The sequence below is a fragment of the Myxine glutinosa genome, chromosome 8 (genome assembly GCF_964187855.1).
Source record: "Myxine glutinosa chromosome 8, kmMyxGlut1.1, whole genome shotgun sequence".
NCBI classification, from domain to species: Eukaryota; Metazoa; Chordata; class Myxini; order Myxiniformes; family Myxinidae; genus Myxine; species Myxine glutinosa.
The window spans coordinates 28190667-28214101 of NC_136268.1; the positions used below are offsets into that span (position 1 = coordinate 28190667).

The 23435-nt window shown below is 45.2% G+C and overlaps 1 protein-coding gene across 20 annotated transcripts in view; it reads right to left on the reverse strand.

The window, feature by feature from the left end:
* The window catches only part of LOC137432331 (liprin-beta-1-like), a 141949-nt gene that overhangs the window by 26926 nt on the left and 91588 nt on the right, over positions 1 to 23435 (reverse strand). For 14 of the 20 annotated variants that reach the window (XM_078783089.1, XM_078783083.1, XM_078783075.1 and 11 more), the window contains 10 exons: positions 18353 to 18467; positions 17763 to 17824; positions 16619 to 16697; positions 16375 to 16472; positions 16129 to 16211; positions 10942 to 10999; positions 9192 to 9230; positions 8770 to 8887; positions 4270 to 4411; positions 1926 to 2054 (listed from right to left, as the gene is read on the reverse strand). In XM_078783089.1, the coding sequence (XP_078639215.1) occupies positions 1926 to 2054; positions 4270 to 4411; positions 8770 to 8887; positions 9192 to 9230; positions 10942 to 10999; positions 16129 to 16211; positions 16375 to 16472; positions 16619 to 16697; positions 17763 to 17824; positions 18353 to 18467 (923 nt within the window). Of the gene's footprint in view, positions 1 to 1925; positions 2055 to 4269; positions 4412 to 4553; positions 4587 to 8769; positions 8888 to 9191; positions 9231 to 10941; positions 11000 to 16128; positions 16212 to 16374; positions 16473 to 16618; positions 16698 to 17762; positions 17825 to 18352; positions 18468 to 23435 lie in introns of all 20 variants that reach the window. The other 6 variants (XM_078783087.1, XM_078783080.1, XM_078783073.1 and 3 more) reach the window with 1 other exon arrangement.

A 23435-nucleotide genomic window follows, 5' to 3' on the forward strand; every position in this document is an offset into this window, starting at 1 on the left:
AAGATGCATTGTGAATGTGGTTAAAACAATCCCCATTGTTCTCTTCCTCATCCTCCAACTCCATACTCGAACCTCATTCTCAAACACCCATTCTCAAACTCCATTATCTTCCTCATTCTCCAACTCCGTACTCAAGCATTTATTCTCAAACTCCATCCTCAAATGCCATTCTCGAACACTTCTCAACTCTTGACAGATTCCAACCCCGTACCACATTCACTTCACCAAATCTCGCCACAAATACATTCAGTAACACTTAAATAGCATACATCGAACATGGACCTCTTTTCGCACAGCAGAGCTGAGCTGAGCTGAGCTGAGCTGCCAGTGCTTCGAGTGTTGTTCTCACTGAGCCTCCGAACCACCAGTGCCACCAGCGACATTCCAGCTCACCCACCCATCACATACCTGGAACCAATCATGACTGGATCGCAGAGCACCAGCCAATCGGCGGAGCTGGCTCATGGAAAGTGGGAGTGAAAGGTTGACAGGAATGTCGATGATAAGAGGCCAGACAGAGCAGATCGGAGTTGAATCAAAGTTCTCCTGTTGAGGTAGAGGTAGAGTCAGAGTCGGAATGGAGTGAAGTTGAGTCAAAGTTCTCCGGTTTAGTCGAGTCAGATCTCGGAGGAGAGTGGAGTTGAGCCAGATCTCGGAGAAGAGTGGAGTTGAGACAGAGCCAGAGACAGAATCAAAGTTCTTCAGTTGAGTCAGAGTTCTGGAAAGTTCCATGTGTCAGTTAAGTTCTGGAGAGCAGGGTGGAGAAGTTCAGCAAAGCAGCCCTCAGAGTTCGAAGTGGTTGGTGATCGAGTGGAGATGAGGTGGCCCATACAATGTGCCAAGCATAGAGGATGGAGCGAAACAGGTGCAGAGACGCAATCTACAAGGTGTAACTACTATCTCCCCATGGACTGCATCTCCTATGCACCTTGTAAAATCAACCACAAACTCTCGAGTGTAGAAAGGGTCAACAGTGATTCTCCGCAGAACTGACTTCTCTCTGCAAGTCTTACACATGCATCCTACATCTCTGCACCTTCCAGCACACACACCTCATTGACTCGCCCTGTTGTGGAGTATCAACCGAGACTACAATAGTTGTTTTCAGAGCTCACATTACACACACCTCCCATCTGCACTTCTCACTCACCCGCAACACACACCCTGTTCATTACTATGTGAGCCGTCTGGCTCACATACAGGTGAGGCCGCGGTCGACACCATACCACACCTACTTCGCTTATCCATCTATCAATCTTTCCTCTCTCCTTCTCCTGGAATGATTGAAGGACCTGTGTGTGTGCATTCGTGATAAAATGACTGACTAATGGACTTCCTTGTTAGGGGTAAGATCTTTCTTTGTGGCACTGCTTTTGCTTTGTAAATACCTGTTTTGCCTGTAAGTCCATGTCCTCTGCCAAATCTTTGATAAACTTTTTCCAACATACCCGATCGTCTTTTTTTCTCCATTGGTTAGACAGAGTATGTAAATCATGGATGGGAGTTCTGCCCCGCACTTTCATTATGGTTAGTATTAGCCAACGTCCCACTTATGGTATCACTCCGCCATTCATGATCGACAGTAGTGGGGTGTTGAGAGCACGGTTCACTATTTGGGGGATTAATTTGCTGGGAAGGTAATGCGGGAATTGGATGCAATGGCTCGACCTAAATTATTTCAATAGAAAGTCTCAGAGGGCGTACATGGTTGCTTGGCCGTGGCCATCGAGCCACGGAGTTTTTTGTGGCTCGACAGCTTCAGGGTCAAAGGTCGGGAGGGGGTCCGAGAAGTCCCCTTGCAACCCAGACCAGCTGAACCCATAACAATACCTTCCTGGGTAACTAAGTCACTTTGCTTGTCCGCCTTCCCTCCCTTACCCCTATCCAAGTGCTCATCGCTCAACTCATACAAGGGAGGTTCTCACTTGGTTATAGACCGTGGTTCATCTTGTGACGGCATCCCTTCATGGCCCAGTGAATCACTGCAGCACCCCACTGAGAAAGGCTCATCAGTAAGAAGGTTATTGAGTCCAACCGATTGTGTTCTGCGAAGCCTAGAGATGAACAAGAGGGAAAGAGTTACATTTCAACATGAACCTGTCTCAAAAATGAAATAAAAGCTTGATTGTCAGTCTGGAGACCCTTTTCACTTTAAAGAGAACAATGCATATACATTAGTTTAAAAAATTAAAGAATATTATTTAATGATGTTGATTTGAACAAATGCACCAAAAGGTTGAAATTATAACACAAGTCAAATATGGCCATTGTCACTGTCACAATAACCAGTTTTTTTTTTTGTTTTTTTTTTTGTTTTTTTTTGTATACATAATCGAGGCTCGTGAAAGAGCAAACATTTATCACACAAACAAATAAAACAGACAAACAAACAAAGTATATAAAAAGGGGAGTGGTAGACAAGATGGAGAGAAGGGGAAGCACATAAACACAACATTTGAGAGCAGGGACAACGGGAATGTGTGGGAGGTAGAGGGCTTGGGGGAAGGCGGCGTGGGAAGGGGGGAGGGGGGTGGGAGAAGTATAAACACAAGGACACCAAGGACTTCCAGGAAAGAAGTTGGTATTTCAAAAAAGTGGATTTGGGGTGAAATTAGCAGGGGTAGAAAAGATCAAGGTTTTGGATGGGGGAAGATAAGAGATGGTGGTGAACAGCTGTTCTAAAGACCTGGAGGGAGGAATGGGATTGAAGAGAGTGAGGGAGTTTGTTCCAGAGGTGGGAGAAAAGAGGAATGAAGGAGTAAAGGTGAGCAGAGAGTCTTGATTTTGGCAGTTTAACCATAAGAGGGTTGCAGGCAGATCTTGTGCGACCTGCAGGAATATTTGGGGGACAGAGCCTAGAGAGAGCTGGGGGAGCAAGGCCGGAGAGGAGTCGGTAGAAGACAGAAAGACCACCAACCTGCCTGCGGTGAGTGAGTGAAAGGTCCTCAGTCAGCTTCATCACGGGAGATTCCAATGATTCTGAACGCTTTGGTTTCAACAGCGTGAAGACGAGCTAGGTGTGAGGCAGGAGCACCAGCCCAGAGGGGAGAGCAGTATTCCATTGAGCTGCGGATGAAAGCCTTGTATGTGGTGAGGAGCTCAGGTGTGCCAAGGAAGTTATTTGATTGACCGATGTCCAACCATCAGTCTATTGTTGTCCAAACTTGAGTTTCTTGACAAGATGAACACAAACCAACACACCTGCACTGCAAATAGTGATTGCCTCTTCTCTCCACCCAAGTAGCGCTCTGCTTTGCCACTTGTACACAACCCAGCGATGTCAGCAAGTCGTTGAGGGCAAATCTCAAATAAATTATTGAGGGCAAGTCGTTGAGGACAAGTCTTTGAGGGTAAGTATCAAGTTTGTGAGGACAAGTCTAAAGTAAAGTTTAAAGCCAAGTCTTGTGTGTGTGTGTGTGTGTGTGTGTGTGTGTGTGTGTGTGTGTGTGTGTGTGTGTGTGTGTGTGTGTGTGTGTGTGTGTGTGTGTGTGTGTGTGTGTGTGTGTGTGTGTGTGTGTGTGTGTGTGTGTGTGTGTGTGTGTGTGTGTGTGAGAGAGAGAGAGATAGAATTGTGAGGAACAGAAATGAACAAGAGAAAAATGACCACAGTGTGGTCACCAGCTGCGACGTGTAGAATCATGAGGATATCCGTTGCAATATGCGCTACCAAATTCGACCAGTCATTAAATTATACGCATGCACTGGCGTCTTTTTGTGTTTCAGTTCTGGTCTTGTCCTTTGTTTTGCGACGCAACATGCTTCATCAACTGATTACATATAATGTATGGACGTGAATGTTATTTCTGTTAATGTTAATGTTGATTCATTAATGTTATTTATTAATGTTAATTCTGGGTGGCAGAGAGATAATTTGAAACGGGCTTGGTCGGTAGGGGAAGTCCGAGTGTATGCGCATGCGCTATTCAAAAATTACACCTAATTTGTGTCAAGTTCTGTGAAACGAGATTGATATGAAAACATTCATGTTGTGTTTGTTGCTAAATTTATTCTGGTTTCTTCAAACAAATCGCGATTTTAGTCCGCGATGTTCTTACCTCATACCAACGCACCTCCGAGTGTATGCGCATGCGCTATTCAAAAAGGCACCCCAACAACAAGAACAACAACGGGGTCCTCTCATCGAGCTGCTCGTCGCAGCTAAAAAAACATATGTGTGTGTGTTATCATCAGTACTTTCTGATGATCCAGATAATTCTGTTACAGACATAGAGAGAGCTATAAGAATGGTGCTCAAGGTGCGAAGCTTACTTTCCAAAGAGTCGCCGGATAGCTTTTCCTTTCTTCTTCGCATCCATGCTTGTAGAGATCGTAGAGTAGGGGAAGACTGGGCCCTGGACTTGTCCTCTGCTGTCTTTTGACCTGTTCTGCTGATGGAATGCTCTTGGTTCACCTGGTGGTTAATACAAGGATGAGATGATGTAGAATGGACCCCGAACACCCAACCAATGGTCACACGAGACCAAAAATAGCCACATTGCAATTGCTGAGGTCTAAGGCACAGAGAGTTTGGGGGGCACCTTGAAGTATAGTACCTAGAGTCGGAGCACTGATGCTCAGCTTTCGATCTCCAGGGTTAGGCCATGGACAGCAAGGCAGGGATGGGGAAATTAAGGAGCAGAATGAGTAAAGGAGTAAGTTAGAATGGGGTAAAAGAAAGGGAATGACAGACAGATCACTAGAAAGCAAGGAAAGAGGCAAGGTAGTGAACATGCATCGAGAGCTTGTGGTGAAATATGTTTTACGACTTCTGCTTATGCAAACTGGGGTAAAGGGAGAGGGTTTGCATTTCTTTTTGATTAATCAGCAAAAAAAGAAAAAGGAGATTGCTGATCGCTTCACCAGGTAGGTTCCGGAAATGTCTGGTAAACTAAGAGTGCTCGTCGCTGTAAACGTGTGGTCCACTTTAAAATTGGTCATTGCTGTCCTTGAAATGAAGGTCATGTTCTCCATTGCAAAAGTAAGGTTCTTTATACAAGCCTATGGTGCTCAGTGTAAAAGTGGTTGTCAGTGCAGACCTTTGGTACCCAGTAATGGTGGTCAGTGCAGACCTATGGTACCCAGTAATGGTGGTCAGTGCAGACCTATGGTACCCAGTAATGGTGGTCAGTGCAGACCTATGGTACCCAGTAATGGTGGTCAGTGCAGAACTATGGTACCCAGTAATGGTTCAGTGCAGACCTTTGGTACCCAGTAATGGTTGTCAGTGCAGACCTATGGTACCCAGTAATGGTGGTCAGTGCAGAACTATGGTACCCAGTAATGGTTGTCAGTGCAGACCTTTGGTACCCAGTAATGGTGGTCAGTGCAGAACTATGGTACCCAGTAATGGTGGTCAGTGCAGACATTTGGTACCCAGTAATGGTTGTCAGTGCAGACCTTTGGTACCCAGTAATGGTGGTCAGTGCAGACCTATGGTACCCAGTAATGGTCGTCAGTGCAGACCTTTGGTAACCAGTAATGGTGGTCAGTGCAGACATTTGGTACCCAGTAATGGTTGTCAGTGCAGACCTTTGATACCCAGTAATGGTTGTCATTGTAGACCTTTGGTACCCAGTAATGGTCGTCAGTGCAGACCTTTGGTACCCAGTAATGGTTGTCAGTGCAGACCGATGGCACCCAGTAATGGTTGTCAACACAGGTTTGTGGGACCCAATGTCGCGATGGATATCAGTGCTGGTGTGTGATATGTAGTATAGTAGTGTTCCTTATGTAAGCTTGTGGTACTCATTTTGAAAGTGTAATTTATTTATTTATTTCAGCTAATAATAGCCAGTGTAAAAGTGGTTGTCAGTGCAGGCTTGTGGTGCACAGTAGTAATTGTCAGTGAAGACCAATGGTACCCCATGTAAAACATTTCATACCCAATCATCACAGACATCCAATTTTCCTGAAACTTGTCAGTTTTTGTTCCTTTCCATGAGAGGTTCCCACAACCAAAATTGTAACATCTTGTTTAAAACGAAATAATGTCGAAAGAATCTTCCAGCTTTGCTGTAGTGATTTGAATAAATCATTGACTGGTTGATCCTTCATCTCCAGAGTTTTACACTTGATCGATTTGATTTGCTTATCGAACGCTTATTCAATAATCTCTCGCAGCGTATGGAGTCCAGGACGTTGGCTGAAGGACCTCGTACAGCAACTGACACTTGGGGGAGATCGCATTGGATCGGATCATCTCCAAACAGTTGTGCAAGTACTGACATGGACCCTCAGTCACTGCCACAAATTTAGCCACATGGACATGAACTTCATTGAAGTAAGTTGGAGCTCACCAGATTTGGTAGTGTAATGGTTAGAGCATCCTCTATGAGTTGTTGTTGTTGTTGCTGCTGTATAGTCTCAGACAGTTCTCATGATCAAGCCTGCAGCATGGAGATAGCCGATGGATCTGACAGGAGCGACCCAGAGAGTCCCCTCATCCAGGATGGTGTAACCCCGTCTTCACACAGTCAGGGCCACGACAGAGTTGGAGCGAGAGAGAAGAGACCGAAACAAGAGGGAAAGGGCCGGTCCATGGGGACCCTCTGACCGTGACCGCGCTGCCCTGACGAATCCGGGCAGCAGGAAAGAACAGGGAAGTTTTGGCCCCCGACTTGCGTTCTGGAGCACAACCACCAAAAAGAGGCTTCCCTGATAATTGTTCTGCTATGAGTGTGAGAGGCCGGTGGTTCGAACCGGACCCCAACCGTCGTACCAAAAACGTGGTACATAAAATGGTATGTGCTGCTTCCTTGCTTATAGTTATCCCTCTTCATCAAGTCATGTCCAACTTCCGGTGATCCGGAAGCATTTCAAGCACTTCAAGCACTTCCGGTTCCACACATCTGATGTAATACCATTACAATATTCATGATCACATTTCTCCAATGTAGGATCGCTTCCTGAAGCTCTGTCAGAGATAGCTTGTTCGAAGCCTTTACCTCATGCATTGAAGTTCCTTGTAAGGGAACTCGTGTTATTATTTGTGTTCTATATAATAATGGTGCAAACACACGTGTAATTTACACTGCTAGCACCTGCAAGGACACACTACTTGGGCTGGAGCTGGGCAAATTTTGGAAAAACAATCTTCATATCAGGGTGAAGGGATTTGAATCATTCCTGCGCTTAATTGAGGATGTACAGAATGAGACACGTTTTCTGGTGCTGCCCGTTTACCCTCGGTCACAAAAGTAAGGAAGTCCTTTTTTTGCCTGGAATCACCTGGATAATATCATTGCTGGTGTAAAGATGTAAAGAAACCTCGACTTTGCTCACTGTGGCATCAGGAATGGTTTTGCCCGCTTTGGGGATGGGAGTTGACAAAACTTCCTTATGGGACCCTGGACTTCCTATGCATTGGGAGCCAAATCGTTGGAGCACTTGGACTCGATCGTCGGATCATCCAACTTTTTGGGGTTTTTTTCTTCCATTTCCCTGCTTATTCTATCTTCCTGTTTTGCGATCCCGACATCTTACTATAATGCACCAAATGTCCGTCCGTCCGTTCGAACGTACCGCAAAAACGGGTCAACTGATCGCAACGATATTTTGGGTGGGTATTCCTGGGACCCCTGGGAGTAAAATAGGCTATATTGTTTTTCCAAATTTTCCAATTTTCCAAACACGATCGAATAATATTTTCCGATATGAACAGTGATGTGGCTTTTGTTGAAATTATACATACCAGGAGAGAGTAGATCGATTCCTGACGAACTCTTCCTGTATAAACGTGCGGCTCCGAAGTAACACGGCAGCGTGTGCAAAGCGACTGAGAAAGACGTGTAGTGGCCGCTTCTTTGTTAGATTCGGCGCGCATTCTTCACACATAAACTTGCGACTGAGAAAGACGTGTAGCGGCCGCTTCCGTTTTGCAGAATTCAATATTTTTTTCAAAATGGACGCCATGTGCTGTTTAGATTTTGATGATTTGCGTGTGATATGATTCAACGGATGTTTATATGAATCGTTTAAAAAAAAAAAAAAGCCTTCAATTTCTGATATTTTGCCTTTTCATTTGGGCTTCCCAATTGAAGCCCCACCCATAGGGCGGGTACCGTTGCTAGTAGGTGACAAATCTGAAGTTGTATTTTCTGAGAACTCGATATCAGTTGTGTGAAAATAGAGAAAAGGTAATGAAACTCACGAGAAGAAAAAACCGTGGATTATGTCGTCCTTTTTCTCCATTGTACAGAAGAGAGGGAAGTGAGATATACACCGGATGGTTTATCTACAATCAGAGAATTTGACAGTGCTGCTCACCTTTTGAAATGGGCCTTGCCAAAACTACTGGAGACTCCATTCTGAAATCTCCATGCTTACTGGGTATATGATGAGCTTATAAGGGGATGAGATGTGGGGTCTTGACCAAAACTGACCTTGACCTATAACTTTTTTTTTATCTTACAATACAAAATATTCCTTTTGAATAGAGCTTCCATTTATTATCAAAGTCACTCTGTATGACAAATAGAACAGGAAATGCAGCCTTCTGAAACTTCCACGGTCATGCTAAAGTTGAGTGGCCCCTATCATAGTAACCACTTGGCCCTGAAAGCTACAATGTGGGGAAGGGAGCCCTCTCTTGGGAGCGAACAAAACTACCATGTTTCAAGAAAATTGGAGATTTATACGAAAATTGGAGAGATTATATCTCACGTTGAAGTATGATAATTTACAATAAGGAATGACCCATTACAGGCCTGAGTTGCCAAGTCTAAAAACAGTTCCCAGTTTGATCCTGCTACCCCAGATGTCTGTCCTCACCGAGTCCTTCAGTGTTCCTCCGCTCCCCCCAAGAACTTCCTGGTGACGCGGAAGCACTGTTTTCCATTCGTTGTGTTGGTAAAGTCTGGAATTTTGCTGCGATTGGGCTGGACTCAAGCTTTTGGGAGGAATGTTTGGAAAAGAAAAGTGGGGACTGTCTCAATGTCTCAATCTCAAAGAAAGGTCACATAAACAATTATGTGAGGTGCTAGCAGTAATAATGTATGTGTTCGACATTTGATGTTTGCCTCATCATACAAGATCACAACATTAGTCCGGTGACTATCTGGGTTGTGGGATCGACTAGTATAGCGTAAAAAACACGATGACAGATGTGAGCCAAAGCAATTACAATGGAACAAGACATCGAGGGACACGTGGGAAGATAATTAAGGGTAGAGGAAAATAATTTGATGCTTTACCTGCAGCATGGTGTGGGGTCTGGGTTTCCAAACCTCGTACTGATGGGAAGGAGAGGAGTGCAGAGTGGGGTGTATAGGGGAGCGACAAAGATAAGGGAATGGGAAGAGTTTGGGATGTTCGGTGAAGAGGAGACAAAGTGAAGGTTACCAGTTAATGTTACCAGTTAATACACACAATGCTCAACATCCAGGATGATCTGAGATGCTCTTATGCAGCTATTGCAAAATCAATGTTTCTAGAAACGGATGAAAGTTATTTTTGCATCAATTAAAGGATCTAAAATGAGTAAAGTAACACGTTTGAACATTCTACACTGGCCATATACAACCTCCAATATTTTCACATGACGTCTTAACAATAACGTCAATATGTCCTGCGTTACGGAAGGACGAGATGTCCTTTGGATTCGTCGTGTTGACAATGTTTCACAAGAAAGATTATGTTTATTTTTGCCATAATCTTGTTTTGATGTACAAACTTCACTCTGCTCACCTTCACTCTTTCATTCCTCTTTTCTCCCGCCTCTGGTACAAGCTCCCTCACTCTCTGCAATCCCATTCCTCCCTCCAGGTCTTTCAAACAGCTGTTCACCACCATCTCTTATCTTCCCCCATCCAAAACCTTGATCTTTTCTACCCCCATCAATTCACCCCAGATCCACTTTTTTGAAACACCGACTTCTTTCCTGGAAGTCCTAGCTGTGTCCATGTGTTTTGTACCTCTCCCACCACCCACCCGCTTCCCCTCCCCCCCTCCACCCCAAGCCGTCTCCCTCCCACAGATCTCCCGATGTCCCTGTTCTCTACTGTTGTACTTGTATGCTTCCTTCTCTCTCTCCCCATCTTGTCTCCCGCTCCCTTTATTATACGTTTTATGTGTCTGTTTATGTTTTTTGTAATTAATGTTAGCTCTTACATGAGCCTCGATCTTGTATACAAAAAATAAATAAATAAAACTTCTCAAAAAACGAGTTCTACTCGTATTGATTTTGAAAAGTGAAGAAATTTTGGAGAAAAAAAATCAGAAGGGCTATTTTTTAATTGGACAAAACCTTACTTCAGGGTGACCCCAATAAAGTGGGCCCCGGAAAATGTTTAATAACCCTCACAGTTTTCATTCAATCTCCTCTATTTTCCAGGAGTTCTGAACTGAGTTAACTGAGAGTGTGTCTGCCAAGTTTCTTGTATCTGTGACATTCACCCACCATGTCATGGGCACCTGAAAAAGTCATTTTCTATCGAAAACCGAGCTTTTTACTCGTGATGCCATTTACCTCCTTGCTTGATGCTCAGCGTTTAAAAAAGATAGAGCACGGACAAACGACCATAGGTTGGCAACCATCTCTACAAATTGAATGGGCCTAAAGGCCTCTTATGTTGACCTTCCTTGTAAGGGAACTCGTTTATTTATTTATTTATTTATAAAGTGCTGCCAAAACGAAATGGTCAACGTTGCAAAAAGGTTGGTGTAGATGTGTGCCTCTAAGCATTACCATAACAGACAAGAATCACTTGTGACAGACATGTTAAGCGTCTCAGCAATCTAAAAACTTCGAAATGGCAAAAGGATGTCCGAATGAATTGTGATCAAAACTGAAAGGTTTGTCCAGAGTCGGAGAGGCAATCACATGTCGTCACTGATCAAATCCTGCCTTGGGATGTTATGCTGGCTCTAGTCAGCCTGAAACAATTGTGCAAGAAAAGAAAGGAATCCAAAAGAAGATGGCAGAATGTCCCATGTGATTCTCACCTCCTTGTCGTTTCTGCGCACATCCTCCATGCTGTTTGCCTTTCGGTAACTGCGGGCTCTGTGGAAAAGGGAATGCGATGAAACTGAAACGTTTTTTTCGTAAGTATAATAATAATAATAAAATTCGAAAAAGATATAATAATTATAACAAGAAAAAATAAATAAATAATAAAAATAAAAAGATAAAAAACGAGTTTGGATGAGTTGAGTATTTTAGAGTATGGAGAGAAGTTTGTGGTCAAGTTAACTTGTGCTACATAGCCATTAAAGGGGTAAATGGATTCTGTTTCCTGAGATGAGAGAGGTTAAAAAATAAAATAGTATTTGATGTTATATATGTTGGACAGAAAAATATAGTCCAATCAGAATGTTTTAGTGATTTTGAGAGCCCTAGCATAAAAGTAAAGAATAACCACCTTTAGAGGCCATTTTTCCCCGCAGAGCAGGGGTTGGCCTTTTTTGGGCACCATGTCCACTTTTTGAAGCAATGTTTTATGGCCGGATACCCTTCCTGCCACCAACCCCACCAACCCTGTGAGTTGCCTTTTGCGACACACAGGGAATTACCAGTGAACTGAGAGACCTCGGAAGGATGACAGGCTGAGTCAACCCCCCTGGCGTTAATTCAGCGATCGACTGGGATTCGAATCCAGGATCCGAAGATCCCAAGCCGGCACTCTAACCGATAAGCTAACACCAGACTCTTGAGAGCCCCAGCATATGGACACTAAAATAATAGAACAGAATCCGAATAATAGATAATCGATTTGCTATAACTGAATAGTTGGATTGATGAGTTTCCCCATCATGGAAGAAAATGGAAATGAACATGGAATGTATATGGAAATGCATCAATGGGCATGCAAGTCTCTCAGTGTGGTGTTACGCACGGTGAGGGGTAGATATTGTTGTGTCCGTAGCTGATAAAGACCAGCCTTAGACGAATAGTCGCAACGGTCCTTAATTCCAAGGCGGACAGCCAAAATTGGTGGTTGGTTTGTTGTGTGCGGAGGGAAGGATGCGAAGTGCTTACCTGAACAGAAGCACGCAGGTTTAATCCGGAACCCACAAAACATGCAAACACGACCAACAAAATTCAACAATAATGATTTTAATGCAAATAAATGAGGAAATGAAAATATTGAAATAAAGGCTGAGGTAACTTCATTTCCTACCCGAGGTGCCTCCACACGCAGACACAAATACAGATGAGGGGACAGAACAAAATGAAAATAAAATCCCTTTAGCCAGCCCTTAGCGGCTTTAGCCCCAACGAGGACTTTTAGGAGCTTGCTGGTCGTTGAAGCTCAAAGCCCCACAGGAGGGAAGCGCGCAAGATGGCTGCGGAGTCGCGCACCTAGTAGTCACCGGTGTGAGGCAATCAGCGCCCCATGCAACATTGATTGGGATCACCTCCCCGCGCGGGCCCCGCGCTGCTCACACGACCTTGACCAGGATCAACATGCTGACGAGACAATCGGCGCCTCGCTCGGCTCGAAAACCTTTGACCGGAATCCATTCATCGCCCGAGCCACGTTCGGCTTTGGCTTCACGATCGACGTTAGATGGCGTCGGGTCCACACGCGTGGCTTGACCGCCCCCTCTGGACGACTTGACGACTACAGGGCCGCCTGGTCTGTCCAGCGCTGTTATTCCACTCATGATTGAAGGGCAGAACGCAAATGCCTTAATCGACACGGGTTCTACGGACAGCTATGTCTATTTACGACTCGTTCAGAAGCATGGATGGCCGATTCTCGGGACAACACGCAGAATTTTCATGGCTTCCCAAGGGCTATGGCTCCGCACTTGCGGGGAATGCCGACTGAAGCTTGTGATTAATGGCCGAATGTTTCCGGATGTGCACTTAATGGTCTTACCAGCATTATGTGCGGAAGTGTTGCTGGGACATGATTTTCTCCGTCGGCATGGGCGTTTGGAAATGGAATTTGGTGGTGCTGATGCTCTTGCTGTGAGTGCTCTTGCAGGGATGAAAATTGAACCACTGTAGCTGTTTCCGAATATGACTACTGACTGTACACCGGTTGCCGTAAAATTGCGACGCTATTCACGGGCTGACACGCAATTCATTGCTGAAGAGACTGCGCGGCTATTAAAAGAGGGCATAATCGAACCTAGTCGATCGCCTTGGAGGGCCCAAGTTTTGGTGGTTCAGACCGACACGCACCGCAAACGCATGGTAATCGACTATTCGCAGGCGATTAATCGGTTTACACAATTGGACGCATATCCACTCCCGGGAATGGATTCTCTGGTTCGCCAGGTTGCCAGTACTCGGTATACAGTACTTTAGATCTCCGCAGCGCGTATCATCAGATTTCAATCTCTGAGGCAGATCGCATCTACACCGGGTTTGAATCCAGACAGAGGTTGTACCAGTTCACCCGTCTGCCTTTTGTGGTCACCAATGGGGTACCCTGCTTCCAAAGGGCCATGGGCGACATCATTGCGAAGGAGAGCTTAACTGATGTCTTTGTTCATCTGGATAATCTCACGGTTTGTGGGTACAATCAAGCTCATCATGATGCTAACCTGAAGCGCTTCCTCAAGGTTGCGCACAAGTACCGTCTGACTATGAACGAGTCTAAATGTCGCTATTCCGCTCAAACGATAGATCTCCTGGGGTACACCGTGACCCACGGCACTATCACCCCAGACAAGGAGCGACTGCGTCCTTTGCTCGACATGGCCCCGCCACTCGATCGTGCTTCTTTGAAGTGTGCTCTCGGGCTTTTTGCTCATTACTCCAAGTGGGTTAAAAAAAATTCTGAGAAGCATTGTCCCCTTGTGGATTGCAAAGAGTTCCCCATGGCTCACGCTGCTAAGGCCACTTTTCATGGCCTGAAGTCCGACAAGCTGGCGCCGCTGTGTCGTCTATTGATGAAAACAAGTCCTTTGTTTTGGAAATCGATGCGTCGGATCACGCGATAGCTGCTAAACTCTCTCAAGGGGGGTGACCTGTGGCCTTCTTTTCAAGGACTCTCTCCTCCGCGGAACGAAGACACTCGTCTGTTGAAAAGGAGGCTTACGCCATCATTGAGTCTATCAGGTGCTGGTGGCCATATTTGGTTGGCAAATATTTTGAGATCATTACGGATCAACAAAGTGTAGCCTTCATGTATGACTCGCGCCATGCTCAGCGCATTAAGAATGAGAAAATCACTCGCTGGAGGATTGAGTTAGCCGATTTTTGTTACACTATTAGGTATCGCCCAGGACGGGATAACCTCGTAGCAGATGCATTGTCACGGCCAGCGGTGTGTGCGAGTCTCACTTCCTTTGAGGATCTGCACATTCTTCATGACACATTGTGCCATCCCGGCGTGACGCATTTAGCTCATTATGTGCGCAGTCGTAATTTGCCCTACTCTATTGAGGACATTCGTCAGCTATGTCGCACTTGTTCCATTTGTGCTGAACTCAAACCTCGCTTCTACAACCCTCGGATGGGTATGCTGGTCCAGGCTACTCGGCCGTGGGAGCGATTGGCCATGGACTTAAAAGGGCCCCTGCCGCTTTCGTGTCTACCGTCTTGTCCAGGAATACCGGCTTCAGGTAGTTCTCGTTATCTTCTCACGATCGTTGATGAGTTCTCCAGATTTCCCTTTGCTTTCCCGTGTGGCGATATGACCGCTGCCACAGTTATCTGGTGTCTGCGGGAATTGTTTTCTATGTTTGGGAATCCGGCCTATGTGCACACTGATCGTGGAGCGGTGTTCTTGTCCCAGGATGTCAGAGCATTCTTGCTCCAGCGTAATATCACTTCTAGCTATACTACTCCGTATAGGCCACAGGCGAACGGAAAGGTGGAACGACTTAATGGCATTATATGGAAAGCCGTGGCTCTGAGCCTTAAGTCCCGCGGACTAGGAATGGACCGATGGACCTGGGTGGTATCCGTGGCGCTAAGCTCGATCAGGACTTTATTGAGCACCGCTACTAATCAAACTCCCTACGACCGTACGTTTCGTTTTTCGCGTCGTTCTGGCGGTAGCCGTCCTTTGCCGGGCTGGCTTGCCGAACCTGGACCGGCTTTCCTCAAACGCGCGGTTCGTTCAAGTAAATATGACCCCCTAGTTGACACGGTTCATATCCTCCAAGCCAATCCTGAGCACACTCGAGTGCTGCTGCCAAATGGACGTGAGTCTACAGTCTCGGTGCGCCATCTGGCCCCATGCGGGGATGCTGTTGGGCCGGCCTTCGGCCCGGCTAATCAGATGATAGAGAATCCACCGGCACCACCACCACATGCGCCCGATCCGGATGGCTTTGTGGAGCCACCGCCGTCACCCGAGTTAGGCGGTTATCCCGACGCGGGGGAATTCGGTCTCGAGGTAGAAGCTCCTGACGCTTATCGGATGCGGGCCGGGAGAGAAATTCGCTGCCCTGATCGCTACGGCTGGGCCTGACATGGACTGCTGCTAACTGATGTTTATATACTGCTATAGCTCGCTAGCTTGTTCTCCGCCACTAGGAGTAGTGTAGTTTGAACGCCGGGGAGAATGTAATGAAATTGTATCTAAGTTGAACCCAGGTGTCATTCGGCTTCTGTCCACTGCGCGCCTGTTATAAGAACTCAGACAGGCAGCGCTACGATTATTCCTGAGACATTTATCTGTGTGTAATGTTGTGCATACTTCGATGGTGCGTATTGGTTTTTGTTCCAGGCTTGCTTGTTCTAGTTTGCGGATCCATTACTGATTCCTATGAATGCTGAATATTGATATATTGCTTGTTGGTTTTCTTACAGGTATTGCTAGAGATCGATTCAGAATTAAACTCACACTTCTGGAGACAATGTTGTACCTCTGGTTTTTACAACAGTAGGCAAACAAACCCTTGAGGAAGACCATCATTCAGAGTCATTATGGAGCTTGTTTGCTGTCTGAGTGAAACCTTATATCTTACATTGCTACGCATAGAAGAAAGGACATACTAAGGTGTGATTTGGCACTGGAAAAGTCTGGCAGCCTTCAGCAGAAGACCATGTCGCCGTACCGTATCATACGGTGATGAAAGATCAGTTTGTGCAGCACCTGTCTTGAGTGCACGTCGGAAGCCGGCCTCAATGTGGGTGGTAAGTGCATGTACTTGATCAACCCAGCTCCTACCAGACAGAACCCGAAAGCACTTGGAAGACATTTTATTTAAATAAATATTTCTTACCGGATTTTCCAAGGGGAAGGAATATCTTGCTGTGGATCCAAGTTGCTTCTCTCCAAATGAGGTTCAGATACATCAGCCGTATCCTGTCATAACACAATGGGGTAGGGAATGGGGGGAATGTATTAATTACCATCTCAACACTTGGGAGATTGTGTAATGTGTGAAAATGACTTACCTTATAATGTGTGATCACTTGTTTCATTGACCTATTTTATGGTACATCATGGGTTTGAAGAAACCTCATACCTCATCACTGTCTTTGGGCCTCCACGGAGTGGTGGGTGATACTGTGACCTCATGGCCTCCTACTTTCACCAAGCCCGCAGCATAACCTTGCAACAATCCTGCATTCAGAAAAAGAGAATCAGAAGTAAATTGATGTTCGCTAATTTTTAAACCTTAAAACAAGTAGCTTGGACTTTGAAGAGGCCAGAAGGAGCTTGGCCAGAAGGACAATCGTACGCTGATGTAAGCCGATAGCTGAAGCTACCTGTATCTTGTTGAAAGCTGTCTGCATCCCTGACGGACTCGCCATGTAGTTGCCGTTTCAGTCCTTCCGGCCTGGTGTCCTAAACAAGGAAAAATGGACTCAAGCTTTGCTATTGTGCTGAGAAGAACATAGAACAAATTATTCAACCTTAATGAAGATAATTTTCACAACTATGATCATAAAGATATGAAAATACAATATCAAGACCTTTATAATCTTAACGTCTTTCTGTGTTGATGGTGTGAAGGTGTGTGGCAGGCACATTTTCAAAATCAATGCAGCAATATATGGTGTGGAACACTGACTGCTCCTGGTTTAACAAATGTGAAGGAGTTTATATTCGATGCATTGAGACATTATTGAGAGGTGGCGAGCTTGCAACTCTGTGCTGACGATCGCCAACGCCAGAAACACATTTGTGGATGGTGGTCCCCCTGGGTTAGCTTGCCCATGAAGATTGGGATTCCAATGACTTTGTATCAGTTGATCCTATGACTGCAGTGAGCAGCAGCCTCTGCTTTGTCTGCCTGTGTACAGCCAGAAGATTTTACACTTCTTTTAGTTCCACTTGATGCTAAATTTTGTTGAAGCTTCATTTAGCAGCACATGATGACAAGAGTGACAATTTGGAGGCAACTGAAGTGTGGTTGAGAGACCAGAAGATCTCGGAATAAGGAACGGAAGAGAGATGGACAAAAAGTTTTTCGTGCACACCTCGAGCACAACCACCAGTTTTGAAGACATTCCGTCCAGTGGTTCAGGAGTGCATAGAAGTCAAACACAAACAGAAACTTCTCGAATTTCTATATAGAATCATATGTTAAGAAAGCTATTCAGTGCTAACCGTATGATAAATTAGCCATAAACGTGGTTGGCAGACATCTGCTTATTATGAACCCCGCAAATAGAGATTGACATGAGTGAGAGAAGCAGCTCCTGGATCGGGGCTAATAACTGGGGATAACACATACTGTATGGGAGTGTAGGCAGTGGGGAAGACATGGTTATGGGCAATTCCATGGTTACTCACATTACATATACATATATAGATGCATTAATGTAATGTATTGTAATGTGAGTAACCGTGGAATTGCCCTTATGCATAGTTTATACACATTCTGAAGCAACCATACTGCACCCTTACATTTTCCAAACGGTATTTGCAAACCGATTCCGAGGGATCTTCTACGATCTGTATATCTTGTACTGTCCGGTGATGAGGAAGGAAGGATGGTAAGAGACAGCGGTGGGGGAAGGAGGATGGGTGAGCACAAAAGAAAGAGACAATTGACGATTAGATTTTCTAAGTTAAAAGAGATGTTATATTATGAGTGGTTGTGGCTCATGGAAGAGCTGGAAAAAAAGAGTGGAAAGTCATGACGATGAGAGCCAGACAAACACAACGTATGATGAGATGGAAAAGATGAGTGTAAATCGGAATCGGAATTAGCGATGACGTTAAAGTAAAGAAATTTACGCGAAAACTTTCAAAGGAAAATCTTTACGGTGTCAAAATTGAACCACATGGAGCTTGTCCACTATCAAGTGCACCGCGTCAAATACTGGATATCCCATGTGGTCTCAGGTATGAATTATCAAAACTGGGACTTTGTCTGTCAAGTTTTTGGGGTTTTTTAACCTTTAAAAAAAACATTTTCCACATAAACTGGTAATGAAGATATAGTTCAAGTGACACATTAACTTAGCAATTGTGTCACGTGGACAAAAACTTACGTCTCTCAGACATTGATGCCGGACTTGTTTGTGCCAAAAGGTCTAACTCCGTCTGGAGATTTTCAACCTCGCTGTCCCTCTGGCTTAGTTGCTCTTGCAGCTCCATTAACTCGTCCTGCGATCATCACAATCATTTTATCGTAATCACCATACCTTTATCATCATAACAATAGAAGCAACTCTGAATCAGGAGGAGGCCACCAGGCCCACCATACTCGTACATTTCTGCCAATATCCATGCCTCCCTCCATCCCCAATACACAGCCAATTCCAGTTAAAACCATCCACTGTCACCACCACCCCTCCAGGTAGAGAACCACACGTACCATCCACTCAGTGACCCTAACACCATTACCATCCCAACTCTTCACTCCCAAGCTATGGCCACTGCTCCAATCACTATCCATTCTGCTTTAACTAAATTCTGCAGTGATTCTGTCATTACCCTTCATTATCTTAACCATCTCGATCAAGTCCCCCCCATAATCACCTCCTTTCTAATGTTGATATAAAGTCCTGTCTCCATCAGCCGCTCCTTGTATCTTAGTCCAGCTAGTGGCAGAATCAATTAAGTTACTCTACGCTGAACCCTTTCTTTGGCAGCTCTCTTCCCTCTATATCCGACCTCGGATGTGGCAACGAAAAGTGAATGCAATGATCCAGAGGAGGCCTAACTAAATTCCTGCACAGACTTGACACTACCACTTTGAATTACTAATCTATCCACCTACGAACACAACCTAAAACCCTGTTAGCTTTACCGAAAGCTGTCTGATCCGCACCCACCACCCAAATCTATTACTACACCCAGATCATTGTCCTGTGTGACACGCTCCTATCACCGATCCAGCTTCCAATCCATTTAGCTATCCGACCAGACACTCCACAAGTTCTCACCTTGTTAACATCCTTCTTCCTGGTACCTTATCAAATGCCTTCTGAAAGTCGAGATACACTTCATCAGCCGCTCCTCATATCTTGTTTAGTCATTGCAGCTATATCCTCATATCACTGCACTTACTGCATCCAAACAGTCCGAAACTGCTTCATAGAACTCTTAAAGATTTATTAAACACTAGCAGAAGTACCCGGCGTTGCCGGGCGGGGGTAGGGTGGGGAAGAGGAGGGGCGGAGGCAGGAGAAGAAGGGGGTTCATATATATGCTGGTGGGTGAATGTGGCGTTCATCACGTTTCTGAGGTAAGTGTGACGCCGATCAGGAAGAAGAAGAAGCCGTACTACCAACTTCGTACACTTCCGGAATTGTTTGATTTATTTGTGTTCAAATGTCTGGTGATTGTTTTTATTTATTTATGCGAATGTGTAAATGTATATAACTGTCATTATTTTAAAAGGCTTAGGCACTCTCGAGCTTACGCACATTATTTAACTCCAAAAAACGAACTTAAAAAAAAAAAATCTTGCCTAAAACACTCCCAGATATTCACTGATGACCCTCTGAAAGTTTGATGAAGATCCGTTCAGCCAACTCTGAGAAAAATGGCGACACAGACAGACAGACACACACAGACCAACATCTCTCTTATAGACCGATCCGACAGAGGGTTCAATGGATGGGCGCCCTCTATAGACGCCGCCATAGTTGGGAGGTGTCTGCTTCATTCGGCTTGCTCTCCAGCGTTCAGATTACATGCAGTTGCCGGGCTCAGTTCACTTTGCCAAAAGAATATCGATACAAAATATATTTGTTTGTTAGATTCATCGGAGAAGATGGAATCGTGGACGATACGACCGGTCCACCGAGCTATACGACCGGCGAGGAGCCGGTGTGGCGGCCCGCGCGGAGGTGGACTCTGAGGGAAGAATCCATGCGGGGCGGCAGTGATACACCCGCCGTGATCTGGCCGTATGGAAGAGTCGATGAAGCGATAAAGAGCCGGTGAGGCAGCCCGCGTGAAGGGACGGAGGCCCAGTCGGGTCTGCCAGACGAGTCGCGACCCTAGTGATCAAGGAACTTGGGGCTCGGCAGCGGCCACTCGGGGCCTAGCCGTAGTTGCCAGAGGTGGCCGGCCCGGGCGGAGGTGGTCTCTGAGGGAAGAATCCATGCAGGGCGGCTGTGGTACAGCCGCCAAGACCTGGCCGTATGGAGGAGTCGATGAAGGGACGGGCACCTAGTCGGGTCGGTCAGAGGAGTCGTTATCGTAGTGGTCGAGAAACTCGGGGCTAAGGCGGAAGGGGGCTCGGCATGGCGTAGCATAGGGTACGCGGTTGCTAACAAAATAGGTTTGGTGCAGGTGGAAGTGGAAAGCGGGTACTGCCAGGTGCCTTCAGGGCGGCATGGCCCTGTGCCTTGGGCACCCGGCGATATCGCCGAAAACGGGGTTTGTATCGTGTGTCTTCAGGTGCCAGGTGTCCACGACCGCTCCACACGTATAGAGAAACACTTGAGAACGATTATCACAGACACTTTTCATGTACGATCGCGATGATAGTTGTGCTGGCGCAGCCAGCTGGAGCTAAGTTTGGATTGGGATGCCCCCCAGTCATGGCGGACGCAAGAGCGCCGCCTATCGGCGAAGGGGGCACGATCGTCCTTGTCGGATCGGTCTATATAGTAGATGACCCCAATCTGATCCCTAACTCCTCTGACGTCTTCCCACAATTCTAGTCTGACAGGTCTACAGTTCCCCGATTCCTCTCCGGATCCTTTTTTCAATAACCGTGTTACATTTGCTACTTTACAATCCTCTGATACCTGTCCTGACTCTAATAAGCTGTTAAATATATCCGCTAATATCAGACGTATGTGCTCCTCCACCTCCCTCAATACACTTTCTCGGCTGCACATTATCTGGCCCCAAGAAACCTTGTCTTCTTTTTACTTCCTTCACACCAACCTGGAACTCCTCTAAAACCCTTCCTCACCTCCTAGATGATGTGACTCTCAGCTATTGCCAACTCCCATGGCTGTTCTTCTATATGTTGAAGCAGAATAATTAAATAAGCCTGTATAGTGTCCATTCACTCCTTCAAGGTTTCCCATTTTCCTGACACTGAATGCCCCCATTGTTAGCTTCTCCCAGTCAAGTTAACCTAACCTCACATCCTCAAAGTTTGTCTTTGCTTGAAATCTAGTATCCTTAGTACTCGATAGATAGTAGTACTTTACGATCTTCTTCTTACACCTTAATCCCAACAGTTATAGGTATGCTACTCGGATCTTCTCCTTTCTCCTCTGTCTTCTTCTATCATTATCTTGTTCTCCAAATCTCTCTCCACTACATCCTTGTGCCATAATCTCTGTCTTCCTTTTCATATTTTGGCTCATTCTACACTTTCTTGATTGGTTCCTCATCCTTTCTTCTCATCACATGCCCCAATCACCACAACGTAGCCTCTCTAATTTTTTTCTGTAATGCACACAACTCCAGCTTTCTTGTGCATCTCCACAACACAGAGTCCACAAGAGATGAACAAGCTGATGCAGCCACAAACTCTCAATCACAGAAGTGGAAGGAAAGATTGGAAACTCGAAAAGAGATGGGCTTGGGCTCGGTTATTCGTGGTAGAAAATGATTATAGTTGTGGATGGGGGATGACCTGAGGTGGTGGTGAACAGCTGTCTTGAAGTCTTGGAGGGAACAGTGAGATTGGTGAGACTGTGGAAGTTTATTCCACGAGTGGGGAAAAGAGGAACTAATAATTGGAGGTGAGCATTGTGTCTGGATTTTGGGAGTTTCACCAGAAGGGGTTAATGGTGCATCCTGCAGAACCCTAGGGGTTCCAGAACACAAAAAGGCCAGAGAGGATGGTGTAGAAGATAGAGACCACCGACCTATATGTGATGTATGTTTCCATCATTAGTCCTCAATCCTTGCCATTCCGACACTTTCCTCTGTGGCTCTTCCTTTGACTCTACTGTTTTGACAAAGTCATCTGTGAACAGGAGCTCCCATCGTTTTCTATCATCCTCTATTTCTGATGTCGTCACTCAGCATGCCCACCATCACAAAAAGCAATGGACTGAGTGCAGAATGCTGGTGCACACCAACCTCCACTCTAAAATGTTGTGGCGCCATTCACTTTCCTGACCATCGTGCTCACTCTCTTCGACATTTCCATCACAATTCTAACAAACCTCTCTGATACGGTACACCCTTGTTCCTCAAACACCAATACAAGCTTCTCTTGCCATCCTATCATGTATGCTTTCTCTAGATCCATGAATGTGCAGTGTAGCTTCTTATTTCCTTTCAGCATCTTTTCCTGAATCTGTCTCATGATGAAAGGCACATCCACCGTTTCCACTTCCTTGAATGAATCCATACAGGACCTCGTCTATTTTCACAATCTCTCTTGGTCTTTGATCTACAATCCTCTCCAGTACCTTCTTTTCATGCTCCATCAATTTGATCCCTCTGTGGTTTCCACAGTGTAGAAAATAGGGCAAAATGGAGAGGATTGTCATGGGGCCCGTAAGACTAACCCCCGCTCTTGCAGGGAAAATGGCCTTAAAATGGCTGTTGTTGTTGTTGTTGTTGTTGTTGTGGTTTCCACAGTCCATGATATCCCCTTTCTGTTTGAAAATTGGGATTATTTTGCTATTCCATCAATCATCCGGTATCTTCTCCTCACTCCACACCTTCCTAATTAACTCTACCATTGTTTCTAAATACAGTATCTATAAAGGTCAGTTGACTTTTTGCTCCACCAAATAACAGCGAAACGGAGTTGAGTAAAAGGGTGAAAATTCTACAGATGCTGTGATAAATAACTACCTCTGTCGGTTTGAATGTTTGAAAGAGAATGGAGGTCTGGATCAATTTTTGAATTAAATTTAAATCCCGACTTATATATATATATATATATATATATATATATATATATATATATATATATATATATATATATATATATATATATATATATATATATATACAGACTTGGCATTTAATATGGAATGTTTTTTTTTCTTGACTTGGGTTTACTTTCTTAACTCAGTATATCAATCTGGTGAGTTTCTTTTACACTTTGGTGATTTATTTGTTAAAAGAACCATGTCACCGATTGTCTGTCGCAGCAAGAAGTCAACAACAGGATTATATCACAGGTGACGTGGCAAA